Genomic DNA, 15,947 nt, shown 5'->3' with positions numbered 1-15,947 from the left:
CAATACTTTCAATAAAAGCACTTTAAAACATGATCAACAATGTGTTGTCAACATTAAAAGACAATAGTTTCTTTAAGAAGTATATTCTCTGACTAAAACCTGTTGGCAATGTCACCTTGTAACTTCCTGCTTTAATGAACAAGAAACAAAACTGCGCTTGGCAAGTCATCTTTACTGTTAGTCCATCTTTAATCCTTCATCCACTCAATCTAAACTAAACCGCTGATATACAAATGAACATACAGAAATAAGCTACAGGACTGAGAGTCGTTCCATAAGCGAAGTACAGTGTGCATGTAAACACTTAAAACTATTCGAGAGGCCCAAAGCCACAGTGTGCAGTTAATAATTGGACACTTCACTTGAGTAAAACCATTGAAATCAAGTTTATTAAAGGTAAAGTTTTCCCAAAACTAAAAATTCTGTCATAATTTAATCAATGTATGCTTGTTCCCAATTTTTTTTTATGTTTATTATGTTGAACACAAAAGAAGATATTTTGAAAAATGTTGTACCCCTACTCTAAATAACTATCCAGTCTACTGGCCATCAACTGCTACTGAGGGAGGAGGAATTTAAAAACTGAATTGCTCGAGATATACAAACGAACATACAGAAATAAGCTACAGGACTGAGTCGTTCCATAAGCGAGGTATACGTGTAAACACTTGAAACCATTCGAGAGGCCCGAAGCCACGGTGTGCAGTTAAGATTCGGCAATGCATGTACCAGAAGAAAAAATAGACACCCTGTCTCTTCTTACAACAGCTTAGAGCATATACATTACAGCGAACTCGTGTATGATTCTATTTCAAAGCAGCAACATTTTGAAGATCACAAACAGCTTAAAGCTGGAGATTACTTTCACTTTTTATCAAAAAAGAAGAAAAAACTTTTACAAAAAGCAGATTATACAATAAGAAGATTAACATGAACAATAAAAAAATATTGTTCATTGCTTTAGGAAATACACCAAACAAACCTACCTGGCCCTGCTCTTTTATCCAAACCTCGGCCATGTACTAAGCCGACATCAGTGCATGTTCAGTCCCGACAGTATTTGTGTTAATATGTCAGCACCTTGGTGAATCCCCCCAGATTTCAGCTGGTAATCTGGCGTAGACACCATTGCCTTCCGTACCCTCCCTTGCTCTTTCGCTCTGGCTCTCTGACTTTCAATAAGAAGCTACCTCTCACATTTACATCAGCTGAAACAGATGCGGATGTCCTCCCTTTTTTCCATGCAAGTCAAAGGAACTGCCATAAAATACTTCTCATAGCAACCATCCTATTTATATGCCTCTTACAAACTCGCGTCTTCGCTTCTGCTGTGGCTCATGCTATAGTATCATAAAGTGTAAAGAACAAGAATTGCACGCAGGTCTTTTATCTGTCAATTAAATGGCTCTTGACAATTTTCAGGAGCAACTGTCTAGCTGTTGTGTTACTGTGGAAAATTAAAGGCCTACTTGGGATAAAAAAAATATTTTAATGGCAGGTTTTAACAATGTGCTGTCAATGAAGGAATACATATATGGGATTATTAGGAGATCGTTTCATAGAGAAAGGAAGGCTAAAAATACCCCTGGTATTCACTGCCCTAATAAGGCAAAGCTTCTCTTTCTAACCATTAGCACAAATTAAGGTGCACTAGGAGATTATTAGAATATGTACTCAGGCATCTCCACCAAACAAACCTAGTTTTTTTATTTGTTATGCAATTAGTCCTGAAGAAATTTTGTGGAATGCTTAAGAATTGATTTAAATGTGTCAGATTGGCTTAAAAAACACTGTTAAAAATAAAATATACTTTGTATATATAGGGGAGAAAGAAAAAAATAATTGGCAAAAAATTTTAATAAAGTAAAATAAAATTGTATTTTATATATATATATATATATATATATATATATATATATATATATATATATATATATATATTTTTTTTTTTTTTTGGGGGGGGGGGGGGGGGGGGGGGGGGCCTTCATTGTATAGGGTGGTCCATTTATATGGATACACCTTAATAAACTTATTGGGAATTTCACAAGAAAAAACGATGGTGTGCTTGGTTTTAACGTAACTTTATTCTTTCATGCATTATTTACAAGCCCCCTCACATATACTAATGTGCCACAAACAGGACGTTAATATTACCAACCATTCCCATTTCATTAAGGTGTATCCATATAAATGGCCCACCCTGTATATACAGAAAAACTTAACAAAAAATAAAAATACAAAACAATAATTATAAACATACAGTCTTATGCAAAAATTTGGGCACCCCTCTGCAGCTGCATAATAAAGAGAAGCATAAAAAAGAGAAGTTCGCAGTGAAATGCCATTCGGTTTCTAGAGAAAGCTAGATAATATCATGTTTTTCAGACAGAAATGCGCAGTGTAGCACTATTGAGGTGTATGAAATAACATTGAAACTGAAAAATAGGCTATGCAAAAGTTTGGGCACCCTCGCTTGTGTGGATTTCAAAACCTGTAGTCACTTAGTGCAGATTGATTACAACACAAAATTGATTTGAGTGACTTAGTGAACCTTAACAATCCCAACACAGGTGCAACTAGTCATGGAAAGGATATTTAAGCTAGCTGATTGCCTGAAAGTAGCAACCTGTAAACCTGAAAGTAGCAACATGGGAACTTAGGAGAATTAGGAGAAGAATGCAAAAAGCCATCACAGAGATTTAAAGTTTCGATCTCCACAGTCAGAAATATAGTAAGAAAATGGAGAAGGAAGGATGTGCAAGACCAAGAAAAATAACTTAAAAGCAAAGGTGAAGGATGGTTGGCAGGATCACAAACCACAGACCACCTCCAATGAGCTCCAGGAACATCTTGCTGCTGATATTGTCATTGAACATTGTTCCACAGTTCACCGTACTCTTCACAAAGAACAGCTCAATATAAGGTGATGCATAAAAAGCCTTTTCTGCATTCTGCCAACAAGAAGAGTTGTTTGAGGTATGCAAAGGCTCATCTGGAAAAGCCTGAATCAGTCAAGAGGCTGAAGTTACGCCAGGGTTAAATATTTCAGCAGGACAATGACCCAAAGCACAGATCCAGATCTACCAAGGAATTCATGGTCAGACACGCTACAATGTTCTAGAATTGTCATCCCAGTCCCCAGACTTGAACTTAATGGAAATTCTATGGATTGATTTGAAAAGGGTCGTTCATGCTCACCACCCATCAAACCTGACAGAACTGGAGAAATTTTGCAAGGACGAATGGTTCAAAATGCTTTCAGCAAGAATATAGGGACTTATCCTTGGCTATAAGAAGCGTCTACAGGTTGTTATTTCAGCAAAAGGTGGCTGCACAAAAGATTGATGTCATTATTATGTTATTCATTATTTATATCATTATTATGGGATACCCAAATCTGTCTGTTTTTGTTATGACTTAAATTGATTTGCACCTGTTGATTAAATAAATGTTATGTCAAAAATGAAATGTTGCTTTTTCCCTAGGGTATAAAATATATCCAAATGAAATTGCTGATTTGAAAGGCCAGTAGGCTATGGCTTGCAATTATGAAAACAATCAAGTGTGCCCAAACTTCTGCATAAGACTGTATATATTGCATTTTATACAAACTATGCACAAACATAAATGTTAAAATGCAGAACAGAAAGAACCGGGTGTGATTTCGGGGGGATTGACCCCCTAATTAACGTTTGATCCCCTGAAGGACGTCAAAACAAGATAAATGGCGGGGTTACCCCTGTAATAGTGAGAAATAATTCATAAATATAATATAATAATATAAATAGATAATATAAATATACATTTGACAACCCCTACAATGGTTAATACCAATGTGAATCCATAATTATGTCAATCGGTCTATGCAAGAAAAGAAAATCATTCAACAGTCTGAAACCGGCAAATCTAGAACACTGATAAACATCGTAATTGTTCACAAGACCATTTTTTTTGTTGGTATCTACATATAGCCTAAACTAAAGTAAAATAATATGCATAGTTTGTGTAGTTTGACCTACAATAACCTCTAAAATAACTAATCAGAGAATACTGGACGTCAGACACTAAATATCCCTCAAAACACTGAACACTGAAATATGTTTTATTAATAAATTAGATGTAATTTAAATAAATACATAAATGACTGAAGCATGTATTATACAAACTACAGTAAGACAACATTACCAAAAAGTTGACCCCCCTGATTGTCAATGTATAATTCGCACACTGAGAAAGAATAACATTAACAATGAACTAAGGTGTAACCCAACAGGCACAGGACGTCAACATGACATCAGATTGACGTTGTACCCCAACGTTGTGGGGACGTTGCATTTTGTTTGGAAATGAAAATCAGGTTGACGTCAGAAACCAACATCAGGCCAAGGTCAATGTCCATCGTCCAACCTAAAATCAACCAAATATCAACATCTAATGATGTTACAGTTTGACATAGTGTGGACATTACCACTATGACGTCTATTAGACGTTGGATTTTGGTTGCCATCCCTGATGAATAAATGTCAGTATTTGACATCAATATGACTTTGTGTTAACATGTTGGCGCGACATTGGATTTTGGGCTTTGGGCATTTGGACTTTCCAACACAACCCTAAATCAACATCATTAGACGTTGTTACATCACGGCCTAAAATGAACCTAATATTAACGTCTTTTGACATTGTGTGCCTGCTGGGAATATTCCAAACTGCATGTGAACTCTAGCAAATGCTGCTATTTTTTTGGCAACTTCAAGAAAGCAATTAACAGCTATAGCTAACAATTCCAATTTAATTCCCCTCATCCACATATGTGCTTTCAATTTTCTGTAATTCATTATGAGGCCAGGATGCAGTTGAACAATTCATATGTTCAATTTAACCTCTGAGTTGCTATGGAAACTATCCAGACAGAACCATGGTAGGAGAACTAGAGAGATCTCAAGAAGAAAAGCAAAAGCCAAAGAAACACAAAGAAATGGAGGAAGCAACAGAGAGGCACAGTGAAATCCAAAAAAAGAGGGGAGAAGGGAAAAAAAGTGTTATGGTTAATTTAATGATTATTTTGCTTTTGGCTGATTTTAACACCAACACAAAGATGCTATGTTTACAGAGTGACTCACTGCCTTTGATCCTACATAGATATCTGAAGGTATTGAAATTCACTCCTCTAAAATCCCATATGTAACACTTCAAACTCCCACACCCTTGAGTCAAGGAAACACGAAACGCTTATCTTTACTGTGCATTTTTGGAGACTTTCTCTGCATTATTTACAGTCAAAATATGGTTTAAAGGGATTATTTGATGTTTTTCTGACAAGATATATTATAACTTTCAGGGGTCATGATAGCATGTCTGTTAAGTTTTAGTGCAAAATACCTCAATGATAATTTTTTTACACCATACCAAAAATAAGCCCATTTTTGAGGTAAACACAATGCAAAATGGCTGTGGCTTCTGAAAAGGGATGAACCTTTAGGGCTGAACCCAATTAGGGATGAACCCAACTGTGTCCTCGCCTCATGTTGGCTCGCGTCTGGTCGTCTCGCATGGACCAAAAAGCTGCCCGTGAACATACTAATCAGGCGGTCTTTCCACACCACAGGGGGTAGTATATACTTTCTTGTTTATAACAGAAAGCCCGTAACTTCAGATGTACTGTGTGTGTTGAAAGCGTAAACAAAGCAAAGTTAAGTGCCAGTATTACGGTAATTGTTACTCATCACAAAGGGATTCGCTTTTGCAAATATGTCTGATAGCCTAATACTCCATATAGCTTGCACATATTTGAGAAATGTAGTGGAATTGATGAGTTTAGATGCAAAAACCTCAAAGTGCCAACGGAAATTTTACTCTAAAATTTGCGTTTTTCTTAGCCTCTTATGTTAATGTTTAGTTATTTCACTCTGTCTCCTCTTCACCAATCACCTGGTGTGTGGTGTGCGGTCTGGCAAATATGGCTGCCGTCACGTCATCCAGGTGGATGCTGCACACTGCTGGTGGATGAGGAGATTCCCCCCAATGTGTAAAGTACTTTGAGTGTCTAAAAAGTGCTATATAAATGTACAGAAATATTATTATTATTATTATTATTATTTAAAGGCAAGCAAATAACCTATTCTTTGCACTAAGAGTAAATATTACAGAAACTACACACAGCAGCCTGATAAAAATGCTCATTTTAGATGACAATTTCAGATGGCACTTTTTGCATTTAAACTCTTCAATACAGCCGGCATCTTTGTGTTCCTTCTTGACTTGATTTGTTGCCTTGCTATGCCACTTCACTACGTCACACTCGCACTCTGATTCATTGCTGAATAACCAGTCAGATCGCTCTCTTCAGTCGACGGATTCAACATGCTGAAACATGATCCAACATTAACCTGACAAGACCAAACCAACTACCCAACGAAGCCTAGTGGCTGATCATCATCATGGTGTGTCCCAGCCCTTACACCTTTTACACATTCACACTACGAGTGACGCGCAGCGGCAAAGCGACACACGACCGTTCATTTCAACGGAGAGTGAACGACTTCCGGCAACCTCCGTCTACGCGATCGACAATGACCATTGGCGACCATGTGGGCTTGTTGAGCAACAAGACAGAGTTGAGAATCTTTCAAATTTGTGCAACATGAAGAGCGACTTTCTTAAGGACAGCCAATAGGAGCATCAGTAGAGCTCACGTGATCCTCTCTCAGCTCGCTCAGAGGCCGGTATTCTCCGTGTTGTAGACCTACACAGACCTGCATTTGCAGCAGATCACAGGTACAAAGTCACTGCTAGTGTGAATGAGGCGTCATGCCTTGGTTACTCTGGCAACAACAAACAAAACCTTTTCATATTAAAGTCAACGTAAAAATCTAAATTTACAATATTTATTTGGCTGGCAAACATTATTCTACAGGTGAACAATTAAGCCACACAAGATAATCAACTGAAAAAATAGCTTGAGTATGACCATTTGCTTCCTCTTTTGGATTGGTGGTCGTTTTCTGTTGATGTCAGTTTGACAATATTCCTAACCTCACCCCTCTTACAGTTAGTTTGCTACGAGGAAATGATGTACAGATAGTACCAGCCCCAACTGTTTATTCCATTTCAGTTGGAGGTACATCAACATACTGAAATAAAAGTCTCAGGTTTGGACTGTCAGAAACAATATGTACTGTAAAAAGCTTTGTATGACCCCTATAAGGCAAGTAATATGTTTAAAATTAACTTTCAAGGTAAGTAAATATAATAGCTCTCTTCTAAGATAATCAATCAGTTGGCTCTCACATATACAGCAGTGAGGATACATCTGATTCATTTTTATTAACAGTGATTCTAAGGCCCAATCCCAATTCTATTTTGTACCCCTACCCCTTTCCCTTGGCCCTTACAATTGAGGGTGAAGGGGAAGGGCTTTAAAATTTACCCCTAGGAATTAGGACAGCACTACAGCACCTGCACACATCATCATAAGTCATCGCGATCTCATGCTTCATGTGAGATCAGATGATCGCGACTGCTGGGGTTATTCCAGTTGTGTTATTTTTTGGTATTTATCTTCAGGAAATCACTGAAGGCATATATTATGTTATCATAACGATCTAATGTGGCAATAAGATTGTAATGTACTGTGTATTTACACAGTGGCCATTTTCATCTATGTAAACACACCAAAACAACATTAACATTATAGCAGACACTGTACAAAGCTCATTCTTAGCCACTAGACTTTTCTGACAGGGTATTCAAGTGTAATCGAGTGTCAGAATGTTGTGGGACTGCTGTACAGGATTTATTAAGAGGGATTATAGATCGTGAAATTTAGTGGAGGTTTTTTTACGTTTTTTTTTAAGCATGACGGTAAAACATGAACGTGGTTATGAATATATTAAAACGTGTTTGTTTGTTGTAAAAATTCAATTCATAACAATGAAAAAAATACAAATTTGTGGATCTCCTTACTTCCAGGTTCAGCAATACTGCCGTTGTGGCAGGTGTATTCTGGGAAATTTCTTACCCCTTGGTTTCGAGTGTGGTCCTGAAAAATCTTCGTTCAAAAGGTAAATCACCCCTACCCCTTAGCCCTACGCCTTCAAGCTAAAGAGAATTGGGACAGCCCTACTCCTTGGTGTGCACGTGCAAATCGAGGGGTAGGAGTAAAGGGAAGGGCTAAGGGGTAGAATTGGGATTGGGCCTAAGTGACTTGAGTGACATCCACTGGCAGTTGCCACAGTCTTGATTCGAGCTCAGCTATATAAGTGTTGTGATGTATAACAATGGGAATCTAGATGGTGATCCATCACCTGGAACAGTGGAATAGGGATGCCCATTTACAAGCAACAACAGAGCATCTTGTTGTCAGTGTGAATGTCTTTTAGGAAGGAACAGCGTATAGTGTTCAACAATAAACACTCACCTGATTTGATAAAAAGTGTAGCACTGCTGGACACCTCGCCGACCTCATTGACAGCGGTAACCGTGTATGTTCCTGCATCACTTGGCTTTGTCCATTTGATGAGCAAGGAGTGGCGTTCCCCCTCTATCTTTACAACATGTGTCGGACTGTTCTTGACCTCAGTGTTGTCTTTCTTCCATGTAACTGTATATAAAATACATTCATTTGCTGTTGTATCCCTCTAGTAGGGAAAACTATACATTAGAAAATGTCATCTTATTCTTGAAACATAACCACTAAAACCCAAAGACTTGCAAAGTATGAAAGGTTTTACCATCTGAAGGTATAATTCAGAAAGGTTTGTACAGCTGATAATGTGAAAGTTATAATGCTCACACACTTTACATTTCAGTAAATGATTGAAAAATCTATTTCTATTTGATGTTAATACAGTGGGAGTAAAGGACTTACCTTCAGGGAGAGGGGTGCCACTGATGATGCATTTTAAAAGCACCTCTGTTCCAGTGGAGGCCACAGTGTCCTGAAGTGGAAACTCGAACACAGGAGCTTCTAGAGGATCCTCTCCTGCAGACACATAGGAGTCGTCCGAAGATTCTGTAACAGCAAAAGACAAATGTCAGATTCAATAGATGTGAAACTCCTCATATATATATATATATATATATTATTATTATTATTATTATTATTATTATTATTTTAATCCATATATTTATTTGAAGGAGAATTGTGATTAGGGATGCACCAAAATGAAAATTCTAGGCCAAAACAAAAAGATTTTGAACGCACTTGCTCAATAACCGAAAATGCTTTGTAAAAAGTTTTTATTTCATTAAAAGATATAATAATATTGTAATATATATTAAATTTAACTCAATTACTTATCATGAAAAAAAACTCCAGCCAATAAAATAAAAACATTTTACTGACAGTAAAATGTTATTGACCATGAACGAGTCGAGAGGCGTCATTTTACCTGTGTTGTTATGACAGTATAGTAGTGCTACTGAAAGCAGTAGAAAAAAGTGAAGAAATGTCTGGTTGGCAAGTTATTTGAACAAATGTTACATCCCTAATTGCAATTCAAGTTCATCTCAGTGCTAATAAAGTACTACGAAAAAGAATTGCACACAACTGGATGTGGCATGATGTACCTAATTCAGGGGACATTGGTCTTTGTCTGCGTCCTCTTCCTCTGGATCTTTGAGGCTTTTCATCTTTACCAGTGCCAACTTTTACAGCCTTTTCAGTCTTCTCAGCAGGTGTGTCTGTCTCCATGGGCTCTTCTTCAATAATAATTTTTGGTATAGTAAGTTTTTGTGGGGGTGGAGAAGGAGTCACATCCAGCTCCATCTTCTCCTCAGACGAGGAAGATGAGGAAACTCTTGGAGGTTTGGGGGGAGCTTGAAGAGGGAAGTCTTGAATGGCTACGGTTTCTCCTTGCACCAGAGGACTTTCAGGCCTTCTTTCCAGTTTTCTCAGCGTGACCTCTATTGGTGTCTTTCTTTGCATGGACTCATCATTTGCTTGTGGAACTTCTTGAACACGAACCACCCTCTTTACCAGTGGACTTGCAGGTCTTGGCTCAACCTTGCGTAACGTCATCTCCAAAACATTTCTTGATGGAGATTCAGCTCTTCCTCGAGAGCGCTCCTCAGCCATGGCACTAATCTCTACAGTTGGAGACCTTCGAGTACTATCTCTGCTTGGGCTTGGACCCCGAAATCTTGGAGATCTTTGACCTGGTAAATCAGAGAGTGACATGGCCTCTGGAGGGGATGGTTCATGTCCGATTGTGCTTACCACCTTGGTCTCAGCTCTTTCTGGTGGTTGTTGTGCCAGATGATCTTTCCTTCTGCGAGATGGCGATTTCGGAGGTGATCGTTCTTTGCCTTGGTCTCGCTCTCTCATCTCTTGCTCTAGCTGAGCTAGCTGAGCACGCTCTCTGTCCTGCAGCTTTTGAAGGACCTGAGGTGGGATGGGCTCTAACTTTCTTACAGGCTGCCTGCTTCTGTGACAAGTAGAGAGCTGCTCTGTTGAGAAGGATTTCTTCATGTGTGGTTTGCCGACGAGCTTTTTGATGCGCTGGAGCTCCTCTGTGAACTTGTTCTCAATGTCCTGCACCTTCTGGGTGTAACGAGGTCTGTCCTCCAGGGAAGCAGCCCGCTGCTTAAACATGGTCCTTCTTTGGGCTGCATCTGCCTTCAAAGCCTCACGAAGGTCTTCTTTGGAGCTCTCCCTGGAGATGCCCAACCTGCTCCCTCCTTCATCAGAGTCGATAGATGAAGCTCTGTTAAATCCAGCCCAAGAACGTCCAGATATAGATCCATCGGGGTTATCAATGCTTCTCCTGCGCTCTTCGAAGACTCGCACCTTCTCAAAGATTTTGGAGCTAGCTCTTGTCAGTTTTGGTGAGGGCCGAAGTGTAAGTTCCTTACGGGAATACTCACTGACAGGGGTTTGGGGTCGAGAGTCTTGAGCACTACTCTGAGACATGCCAGAGGATTTGGGTTGCTTAATCTTCTCCTCAAACTCTCCTGGTACTGTGTCTTGATATTCAGTTGGCACGACAACTTTCTTGCGAGGGGCAAGGGGTGTGGCAGGGCCCGAACCAGAACGGCTGAGCAAAGGAGAGGCAGTAGAGCGGCCAAATTTGGGGGAAGGGGGTGGAAGGACTTGAGGGGGAGAATCCCTCAAAACTTCGTCAGATGGGCTCCTAAAAGAAGGTGTTTGAGGGAAATGTTCTGTTAGAGTGTGGGGTTATGCAAGGAGGGGAGCCCAACTGTTTGACTGAGGACTTTGGAAGAGGGGCCAGAGAGGCTAATATTTGGAAGTGGGACCTTAAGTGGCACTGTCTACGTGTGTTTGTGTACAAGTTAATAAGTGTCTATTTCTTAATTTGAGCAAAATCAAGAAGTGATGTGAAGCTTCAGCATTTTCAAATTTCAGGAAAGATAAAGAAAAAATGATAATGAGCTTTTGTTGATTGCATTTAATAATTAATCATGGTTAGTTAATTTAAATATAAAAGATAATGCGAGGGGATGTTCAGAGCATGAAAAAAATGTTTTCTTTTCATCTTAAAGTGACAGTCAAGACCATATTAAAATTTTTAATTTACACCATGTCTACAAGGCTAAGAAATCTGTATACTTAAAACAAATCAGCATGTAATGGTCTTGTACGTTAACAACACAATTGAATGCGCAAAAAGAATGTAATCATAGCACATGGCAGATTCAATTGTGCCTACTAGCCTATACCTTCCAAAATCACCGGGCTAGATCACCACACATTACTGGATATCTACAGGAATAAGTCAAATGTCGCTTGCCAGTGCCAGGAAGGAAGAGTGATAAAAGGGTTAATGCAGGTGCATAACTACTAAATGTTGAATCATCAAGAATATTGCTTAAAGGGGTGTAATTCAAAATGACTGAGCACTAGAAAATGTCTGAGGAGCAGTAAAACATAAACATCTTTCTTGTTTACACAGCACATACCAAACTGCACTAACCTTGCTGAGCTGATACATCAAAAAGTACTGTAAATCCAACCAACGTAGCTTCCTTCCCAAACGGCAGATTGACAAACTTATTCTTGTATGAAATATCCAGTGCACTACAACGTGTGAACATCTCCCATGCAGCATCAAAATCATGCCAAAACAAAACAAAAATTTTGTTAAAACAGAGGATGATGCTTAGAAATATGTGATGTTAGTAAAATATGACAAAATTAGCAACTGACAATAGCAGTTCGAAATGTACTCAAGGAAATTCCTAAACATGAAAATACAGCCTTTTTGGCTTGATTTGAGGGAATAATACTCAACACATTAAAGTGTTTTAGATTGCACTTTATTTGAGATCATTACCATTAAACATACCATTTAACTGATCATTACCATTAAACACTGATTTAAATTGGCAACAAATTTAGAGACACAAATAACATTTATTCTGTACAGAGCCCCTTAATATGTGTGAGTAACACACATATTTAAGAGTTTTTACAAGATCTAAGCCCTCCTATCCTTGCAAGTCAAGGCGTCGTGTGCATGCGTGCAAAAAATCCATGCTATGCAGTTCACCAAAAAACAGCATGCACAAAAAACCAGGGGGAAACCGAAGGGGTCGATGATACCTAACACAAAAAAAGTGATGCAAGCATGTTTTTAATGCAAACTTTTGGTCAGCTTCAATTTTGCATCAACAGCTGTGCGGGTCTAAAGAACGAAAAGCAAATTTGCATATGGACAATGGGGGTCAAAGGAAAGTATGAACTAAATGAAAAATCTAGATGAGGAATGAAAAGGCAATAACGGTGCGTGAGGGAGGCGCTGTATTATGCTTAACTACACTTGTCTCAGTCTGTGACCTCTTAACATTTCGCGCTACGCTACATTACAGACAGAAATTCAAAGCTCGTTGAAATGTAATGGTAGTTTTAACTATACATACGTATGATTAGCATTTGTTTTACTTTAGTTTTGCCATCACTGATATTATGCATGGTAAAATGGTAATGTTTTAGTGACACTAAAACAGAATGAGTGCACAGGCAATGGAGGATGCATCACCTTAAGCTTACTCAGCGACTGCTATTTTGGAGTTTTAATGTTTTGTCTTCAGATATTACGGTTTGGCCTACAGCAGCACTTCCAAAGCCGATCTATTCTTAGACTCCGTTAGCAGCTCCCAAAAAATGTTGACCTGCACAAAAGGTCATTACGCTCTCAGCATCTCAGTTTGTACATGATGTGACACAGATCTGACAGATTATAAGGCCAGGTCATTACCTGACGGTGCCTTGCACCTGCCCTCTCTCAGAGCCATGACTTTCTTTAAAGGTTATTCAAGTGTTAGGCACAAACAGGTACAGTCTGCCAGTGGCAATAGATCTCTGCTTAACACATTCATGATACAAATGAGCAACAAATCAAAAGCAGAACCAAACAACTGTGATGGAAAACAGAAACTAATGCATAACAATGTTCTTGAAGGTATGCCAAGCTAAGTATTGTTTGATGCTAAACAGAGTGGGATGAAATTTGAAAATTGGGGTTAAATTTGGGCTAAGCTAAAATTTGAAGGAGAGTTTGAGTGATATTTGATAGAGTGTTACAGTCAACCCTGGCTCAAACATGGATGACAAAGAGTGCTTTGGAGCAATGGTCCCAATTTCAAATCCTGGAGGGCCACAGCCCTTCATAGTTTAGCTCCAACCAGCTTCAACTCACACCTGTTTAATAGTCTATAGTAGTCTTGAACACCTTGACCATTTGGATCAGCTGTGTTACATTAGAGTTGGAGGAAAACTGTGCAGAGTTGTGGCCCTCCAGGAATCGAGTTTGAGATCTATGCTTTGGAGCGATGAATGACACAGAGGATACAACCAGTTGCCCTCTTATCTTTTCTAACAATATCTATGTTTACACATCATAACCCACATCCCAAAAGGAAGAAACATCTAATAAGAGTAAAATCTGGCTTATTATATTAACTGAACAACACACGGTTCAAGTCTTACAATCTAATGTGAGCAATTCAGAAAAAGACAATTTTACAATGAAAGGTTTATCTACGATGACTAAATATTTTTATTATAGATTAGGGCTGCACTTGGGCAGTTTGCTGCCGAGTGTGACGTGGCTGGGATGAGAATCAGCACTTTCAAGTCCGAGGCCATGGTGCTCCACCGGAAAAAGGTGGTTTGCTATCTCCAGGTTGGAGGAAAGTCCTTACCCCAGGTGGAGGAGCTCAAGTATCTTGGGGTTTTGTTCACGAGTGAGGGGACAAGCGGATTAGTGCAGTGGGAGTCGGTCCGTTGTGGTACAAGAGGATCTGAGCCAAAAGGCAAATCTTTCGATTTACCGGTCAATCTACATTCCTACTCTCACCTATGGTCTATGCTCACCTATGATTTGGGTCATGACCGAAAGGACAAGATCTCGGATACAAGCAGCTGAAACGAGTTTCCTTCGCAGGGTGGCAGGGCGCACCCGTATACATAGGGTGAGGAGCTCTGTCACCCAGGAGGAGCTCGGAGTAGAGCCACTGCTCCTCCACATCAAGAGAAGTCAGCTGAGGTGGCTCAGGCATCTGTTTCAGATGCCTCCTGGACGCCTACCTAGGGAGGTCTTCAAGGCATGACCCACGATTCTTTAGATATTAAATAAAGGGATATAAGTAGGCTATTATTATTGTTATTTGTCAAACTTATGGACTACTGTTGGTTAAAATGTTTAATTTTGTATGGATTTGTGTTGGTGGCCTTGAATCGGCTTTAAATTTGTCATGGTCATTAATGCACAGTAAGGTGATCAGAAGTTGAATAAATAATCATTAGATGAAGACAAAAATAAAATTTTTTGGGTGAATTATACCTTCGAATTATAAATACAGTATGTGACTCACATGGTATTACATATTTAAAACAATGTGAATAATTGTGTGACCGTCTTTATGCTTCTCTCCTTGACTTGAAAATTTTGGCTGAATCGTAGAGATGCTGGATTAAGATTGTTTAGGGGTTAAATCGAGATCACAATCTTTTTTTTATTAATTGTGTAGCCCTAATATCGATATTGTGAAATATTCTTTGCAATAAAACATTAAAATGAAAATGCAAGGAACAATTTTTGGAGAAATAAATCACTTGTTCACTTTTGGAGAAATAAATTACTCGAAATAATAATTATACTACTAGAAATAATAATTAGTCACAGCTTAAAAATGACACAATTTATTTTATTTTTTTAGTATAATGCAATTTTTCTACGTCAATAAATTTCTGGAAATATTTAAAATGTTGAACCCTTATCATATTCCATTACCACAACAGCAAAAATGACTTGAGAATGAAATCAAATCACCTACATCAACAAGACAGATCTACGAGTACACTAATATGAGCATCCGCTAAATTTGTTTAGTGTCATTTTCAATGCTGCTCTACAAAACATAAAATAATACACATATATAACAAAAAACTTTTGAGGCACTGCCACTTGCAAATGAGTCACGTATAACTGTAAGGCTTTTGGCAGCTCGTTCAGTTCTTACGCTCTGTGGGCTGAGCTGAACCTCATCCAAACACCAAGAGCCCACTCACTGTATCTTCTGTCATTCCTGTGGTGATGTAAGCTGCCTTGTTGGGCCACCACAACGCACGGCTCAGATAGCAAAAGAGACCGAGGAGGAATTACACCCTGGATCTTGTTCTCAGCCCCCCTCCCTTCTTAAGCGTTTACAGGGGACACCATGTTAGAGCAAGGGTCTCTTGTGACTCTATGATGGGGGCTGTGGTTTTTGATCTATTGATGTGGGATCTATATCTGTGTTTTTGGTCTGCTTATTGTGGGCTGTGGCTGATTGCGGTTTAGTTTGGCTTGGGAAAGTTTACTTACAGGGGTACAGAAAAAGTCCTTCCTCTATAAAGACTGAACGTGCTACCATAGTAATCGCTAGCTAAAGACACACTTTCCTCAGACCCCCAAACTGGTCGGGACAGATTGGCGCGTGATGCT

General features: G+C 38.9%; 1 protein-coding gene across 1 annotated transcript in view; it reads right to left on the bottom strand.

Annotated features, from left to right (window-relative positions):
• The window catches only part of spegb (striated muscle enriched protein kinase b), a 160,820-nt gene that overhangs the window by 63,405 nt on the left and 81,468 nt on the right, over positions 1–15,947 (bottom strand). Inside the window, exons 4-6 of the mRNA XM_056465766.1 lie at positions 9,571–11,132; positions 8,870–9,013; positions 8,420–8,602 (exon numbers count right to left, since the gene is read on the bottom strand). Coding sequence (XP_056321741.1) covers positions 8,420–8,602; positions 8,870–9,013; positions 9,571–11,132 — 1,889 coding nt within the window. The remainder of the gene's footprint in view (positions 1–8,419; positions 8,603–8,869; positions 9,014–9,570; positions 11,133–15,947) is intronic.

The sequence above is a fragment of the Danio aesculapii genome, chromosome 9, assembly GCF_903798145.1.
Source record: "Danio aesculapii chromosome 9, fDanAes4.1, whole genome shotgun sequence".
Lineage (NCBI taxonomy): Eukaryota > Metazoa > Chordata > Actinopteri > Cypriniformes > Danionidae > Danio > Danio aesculapii.
Note: the sequence above shows the minus strand (reverse complement) of the source record. Positions and strands in the feature narration are given on the sequence as shown.